The following is a 6,332-nucleotide window of genomic DNA, read 5'->3' on the forward strand; positions in this document are numbered from 1 at the left end:
GGGCTACCCCCCAACGGTTTCACCTCCGTAGGCAAAAACACCAAGGTGCCAAGAATACACTTACACACCGCATGTTTCACCCCTCCCCAGGTTTCATACTAGTGGAGATGGCCCGAGGATATTTTTTTATTTCCTCTTCAACAATAGGTTCACCATTCTTTGCTGTCACCTGTTTCATGCCTTTTCACCCTGGCTAGCTGCCCCTTTTCAATATGTACACCAAGGAGGGGAACAGCGCAACACAGACGAAACGCAATACGAAAGTGACAACTGTTGCATATTCTTCGCCGACGCCACCATTGCGTGGCGCGCACGGTTACGTGCGCATCTTTCTTTATGTCGCGGCGGCAGCTATCGCCGCTCCTCTCCCTCGTCCCCCTTCCTCTCTTACGTTCGAACCAAATATAAGCGAGCCTGGCTTTGACAATAACTCGACATTCTGCTCTCTTGCTGACCGGCGTAAGCTCTGTTCTTCGGCGCGCCTTTGTGCGGCCCGTGGGATGCAACAGTGGCAACGACGACTGGAGACGCGATAGTCGCGAAAAAGGAACCCGAAGACCGCACCACGCCGTTGGACGACATGGCCCATCTCAAGCTACCAGACTTCGACGAAAGCAAAGATAAGTGGAAACCGTACCTTAGCAAGGTTGAAGCTTACTTCGAAGCGAACGCCGTTGAGAATTCAGCAAAAAAGGGAGCATTACTTGTGGCGGCATTGAGCACCCACACGGTACACACTTTGGCAGGGAAAGTTGCACCGCGCACGCCAAATTCCTTGACTTATGAAGAAGCAGTGGCCACGCTCAACGAGTATTACGACCCAAAAAAGAACGAAATTTCCGAAAGCTACAAATTTTTCAACCGGTGCCAAGCTGAAGGGGAGCCGATGCATGCCTTTCTGGTGGAAATTCGGCGGACAGCTGATAACTGCAACTTCGGAGGCGCTCTGGACCGGATCATACGGGACCGCATTGTTTGCGGCGTACGTTCTAGTGCGTTGCAGAAACAGCTATTGTCAAAAAAGGACTTAACGCTGGAAGAAGCAGAGGCTATAGCAATGGCAGCCGAGGCCGCAGAAACAGATGTAAAAAACATGAACGCGGAAGACACACCACTACTAAAAGTAGATGCGTCTAGAAAAATGTACCCACAAGGGGAACGGAAGACTTCTCAAGTCAAAAGCTGTGGCAGATGCGGTAGTGTAAACCACGATGATGACGGTTGTCCCTGGGCCAGGTCACGGTGTTATCAGTGTAAACGTAAAGGGCACCTTGCACGAAAGTGCCGAAGCCGTGCGCAGCATGCAAACGACTCCAGAGCGGTGCGAACCAACACTTTGACTGTCACAGAAGGCTCCTCTAACGAGGAAATGGAAACAGCCCATATCTGGACACTAGCGTCTAAAAGGAAGAACGTTCTGGAGCCCCCGATTCGCCGAGTATTCACGTGGGGAGGCATTGAATTGCCAATGGAGGTAGACACCGGGTCACCAATTTGCGTCATTTCTCGCGAACTTTATGAGAAGCACCGCAGGCAGTGGCCAAGTCTGAGAGCTTCCAATATCAAGCTTTGCTGCTACGTAGGCCGCCTACCTTTCCTGGGAGAACTTCAGTTACGCGTCCGCTACGAAGGGGTGTCCATGGACTGTTTGCTGACTGTGTTGGACTGTCCGGGGCCAAGCTTGTGCGGCCGTGATTTGCTTCGTTTACTTGACAACGGAGCTCCAATATTGCAGGTAGCAGCACGGGACGTCTCTCCGGAAGACCACGAAAGCAGCTACCGCATCAACGGCATCTTCGAGGACTACCAGGACGTCTTTCCTGCCGACCTGGGCCTTATCGAGGGAACCCCCGCCAGTCTGCACCTAAAAGAGGGCGCCAATTCAAAATTCTGTAAGGCACGACCCCTTCCCTACGCTTTGCGCGATAAAGTAACGCAAGAGCTGGACAGGCTCGTTTCAATAGGAGTGTTGTCGCCAGTATAGCATTCCGATTGGGCAACGCCAATTGTGGTGGTGTTAAAGAAAGACGGCACTGTCACAATTTGCGGGGATTTTAAAGCCACCTTGAACCCAGCTTGTGCCACTGAGCAATACCCGTTGCCCGTGATTCAGGACATGTTTGCTCGCTTAAGCGATGGTGACTGTTTTAGCACTCTTGACCTGCGCGACGCATACAACCAAGTACCACTCGACGAAGCGGCCAGAAACGTCTGCGTCATTAACACGCAGAGAGGCCTGTTTTGCTTTAATAGGCTGCCGTTCGGAATAGCATCCGCCCCGGCAATCTTTCAAAGAAAGATGGATGAGGTGCTGGCAGGCCTGCCGGGCGTGCAAGCTTATCTAGACGACGTGCTCGTGTCGGAGAGAAGGAATGATAATGGCGAGCGACTAAGAAATGTCCTGCAGCGGTTCCGCGAACGGGGAATAAAGCTCAGATTTGATAAGTGCGAATTGCGCAGACCGTCTCTGACGTATCTTGGGCACCGAATCGACCGAGAGGGTCTTCGCCCGACAGAAAAGAACGTCGACGCTATTGTTGAGGCACCGAGTCCGCGCAATGTTACCGAACTGCGCTCGTTTCTTGGAATGCTGACGTTTTACGAGGAGTTCCTACCTAGCAGGTCAACTACGCTTTTCCCTTTATATCAGCTACTGGAAAAGAATGCGCGCTGGAACTGGAAGGAGCAGCAGGAAGCTGCATTTACAGCTGCCAAGAAAAGGCTTAAAGATGCCCAAGTTCTCGTGCCTTTCGAACCAAACAAAGAGTTGAAGTTGGAATGTGACGCATCCCCCCACGGTGTCGGAGCAGCTCTGTTCCACACAGTAGGCAATGTTTATAAACCCATTGGATTCCGTTCCAGAACATTGACACAAGCTGAGCGGAACTATTCTCAACTAGAACGAGAGGCGCTGGCGCTCATTTTTCGCGTAACACAATTTCGTGACTACCTTCTAGGGCGAGGGTTCACGCTGGTGACCGACCACCAGCCACTTCTGGGCCTGCTGAGACCGGACCGTCAGACACCAACGATGGCCGCCGCCCGAATCCAACGGTGGGCACTTTGCCTCGGGGCCTACCAATACAAGCTTCAGTACACTCCAGGGAGGCAGATGTTCAACTTCGACGCCCTGAGCCGTCTACCCCGGCGAGTTCCGGAACCTGTCCCGGATGATGAACCGGCCGAATACGTTCTGTCCCTGGAAACACTGGACGAAGGGGGAGTGACCACACGTGAGCTGAAGGTTTTGACTGCCACTGACCCTGTCCTGTCTGAGGTTAAACGTTATACACTGAACGGGTGGCCTAAAACAAAAGACTCCTTGCACCATTTGGTCCTGACATACTTTGACCGGAAGTTGGAGTTGTCAGTGGCGCATGAGCTACTGTACTGGGGAAACCGGGTAGTAGTACCGGAAGAGGTTCGTACTCGAGTGTTGCGTCTACTGCATGACACGCACCAGGGATCGTCTGCTATGAAAGCTGTTGCACGTTCGCTGTTTTGGTGGCCAGGGCTGGATAGAGATATAGAGAAAATATTGGCTTCGTGTCAAACCTGCATCCAGAACCTACCGATGCCTACAGCAGCGCCATAAGTCAGCTGGAAAGCGACGAATGAGAGATGGTCTCGTGTTCACGTGGATTTTGTGGGCCCAATCGCAGGAAAAGTGATTCTGGTGGTGGTCGACACGCATACAAAATGGGTCGAAGCCATACCGCTGGTGCACGCTAACAGTGAAACCACAGTAAACTGCCTGCGTACTATTTTTAGCAGGTTTGGTGTCCCACGAACCTTAGTTTCTGATAATGGGCCACAATTTACCAGCCAGGAATTCAAGACATTTGCAAAGAACAACAACATAGTGCATCTAAGGTGCGCCCCCTACCACCCCCAGTCGAATGGAGCTGCAGAAAGAGTAGTGCGAACTATAAAGGAGGGGCTTCTAAAAATGAAAGGAGGGAAGATGGAGGACAATCTAGTGCGACTCTTGTTCAACTACCGGAGAACTCCACCGAAAAATGGAAAGTCACGAGCAGAGATGCTTCTCGGTTACCAAATACAGTCCCGGCTGGACTCGTGTTTTCCTCCTACTCTTGCAGAGCCGTCGCAGGGTCAAGACGACTGCAGCTTGCTACCAGAGACCAGTGTTTACGTGCGGAACTATGGTAGCGGTGACAAGTGGATACCGGGACGGGTAAAGACTGCGTCCAGGTCCAGGATGGCTACCGTGGAAACTTCGGGAGGACTGGCCCAGCGACATGCCGATCAAGTGCGCTTGCAACGCAGCGGTACAGTGGAGCAGCAGCAAAAGCCTGACGGTGTGATCGAGCAAGGACTGGCATCCAGCCCGCCAACGACAGCAGAGGAGGGTGATCCGGCAACCAACACGCCTCGGTGCGCAGACTCTCCGGTACGGGTACCCGGCGTCACCTCCCCACCTCAACCTACGACCAGATCAGCCCCCACGGACAACACTGCAAGAAGCCCCCAACAAGTCCTCAGACGTTCTACGAGAACACGCCGACCGGTGGAGCGTTTCCAATTTTAAGGAGAAAGTGCTGCATATTCTGCGCCGACGTCACCATTGCGTGGCGCGCACGGTTACGTGCGCATCTTTCTTTATGTCGCGGCGGCAGCTATCGCCGCTTCTTTCCCTCGTCCCCCTTCCTATCTTACGTTCGAACCAAATATAAGCGAGCCTGGCTTTGACAATAAATCGACGTTCTGCTCTCTTGCTGACCGGTACGGGTACCCGGCGTCACCTCCCCACCTCAACCTACGACCAGATCAGCCCCTACGGACAACACTGCAAGAAGCCCCCAACAAGTCCTCAGACGTTCTACGAGAACACGCCGACCGGTGGAGCGTTTCCAATTTTAAGGAGAAAGAAGTGCTGCATATTCTGCGCCGACGTCACCATTGCGTGGCGCTCACGGTTACGTGCGCATCTTTCTTTATGTCGCGGCGGCAGCTATCGCCGCTCCTTTTCCTCGCCCCCCTTCCTATCTTACGTTCGAACCAAATATAAGCGAGCCTGGCTTTGACAATAAATCGACGTTCTGCTCTCTTGCTGACCGGCGTAAGCTCTGTTCTTCGGCGCGCCTTTGTGCGGCCCGTGGGATGCAACAACAACCACGAGCTTTGACCACCAACAGCGCTCATGGTTGTCAGTTTCTTATTGTTTCATCTGTGTTGCACTGTTCCCCTCTTTGTAATTATGCACCAGCTCGCCCAAGCTTTCACAACTGCAATATGTACACCCTTGTTCTTGCCCACATGATACACTCTGCTTTAATTCAGATGCTAAGTGGCACAGTCACAAATATTTATTGGCACGTGTAAAGTTAAAGCCTTTTTACCAAGGGTTGCTGTGGCTTTTAAAAGAAAATTTGTGTATTGAGACTCCAAATGCCGAAGGCACTCATCCATTTTTGAAAATCAAACAATGCGACAAAACATCTTTCACAACCGTATAAAACTTCTTGACAATCTTTTGGAAAGTTCTAAGAGGACCTTGTAGAGCATTACCCTGAACTTGAAAGTTTTTCATAACTATCAACAAGGACAAGTGCCAGCAAACTTTAATTACGTGTCACTGTTACATTCCAAGAGAATATGGGATTTAAATGTGTTCTTCCCAGCACAAGTCTGTTTTGCAACATACTCATAATTTAGATTCCATGCATCCTATTTGAAACTCAAGGCCAGAATTTCAATTTGATGTCGAGGGTCCGACGGAAACCTGTCTGGTCAGGATGACACGTTCCAAAAAAAACAACAGACATGGACCAAACAAAACCATAAAAACGTACAAAAACGAGCAGTCAGAAAATGTTTCAGCTTCACTATGGAATATTTCAGTGCCACACACTCAATCGAAATGAGGGAACCCTTATTCTGTAATACGTGTTTACGTCACATACTGAACAAGATATTCCATGAATCTCAGTTACCCAATTGTGAAGAAGGGTTCTGTAGTGAAGCCAGAACGTGCCCTGAATGTTTTTTTTTCTAGTTTTAGTGTCTTTTGGTCGGGGTCTGCTGTATTTATTGAAACAATTATTCACAGCAAAAACACCCCCCGCCCCAACTACAACTGAGTATGCTTTAATCTTTTAGTAGAATTCAAATCGTGTGCTTAGATGCACGTAAGCGCAACAAATGGACACGCTACATATCTCATCCTTGCCGATTGGCTCATCTCCTCCAGACCGCTCAGAGTCTCACGCTTCTTCCTGTGGGCATAAATGTAAATATCACACTTCAGGTAAGTGCCTTTTTTTCATCCTTTGGCAATACATCAATGCAGTGATATAGACTAAAGATCTCAT

At 50.5% G+C, this 6,332-nt stretch overlaps 1 protein-coding gene across 1 annotated transcript; it reads left to right on the plus strand.

Moving 5' to 3' along the window:
* The first annotated feature begins 458 nt into the window (after window positions 1–458).
* On the plus strand, window positions 459–5,013 carry LOC144158461 (uncharacterized). Its single transcript, XM_077689342.1, has 2 exons — window positions 459–1,892; window positions 2,958–5,013. Exons 1-2 carry the CDS (start codon window positions 581–583, stop codon window positions 3,593–3,595), a joined length of 1,950 nt encoding a protein of 649 aa, XP_077545468.1. The 5' UTR covers window positions 459–580; the 3' UTR covers window positions 3,596–5,013.
* Window positions 5,014–6,332: the final 1,319 nt, after the last annotated feature.

This window comes from Haemaphysalis longicornis, unplaced genomic scaffold (assembly GCF_048455015.1).
Source record: "Haemaphysalis longicornis isolate Haplotype H1 unplaced genomic scaffold, Haemaphysalis longicornis Haplotype H1 scaffold_10, whole genome shotgun sequence".
NCBI lineage: Eukaryota > Metazoa > Arthropoda > Arachnida > Ixodida > Ixodidae > Haemaphysalis > Haemaphysalis longicornis.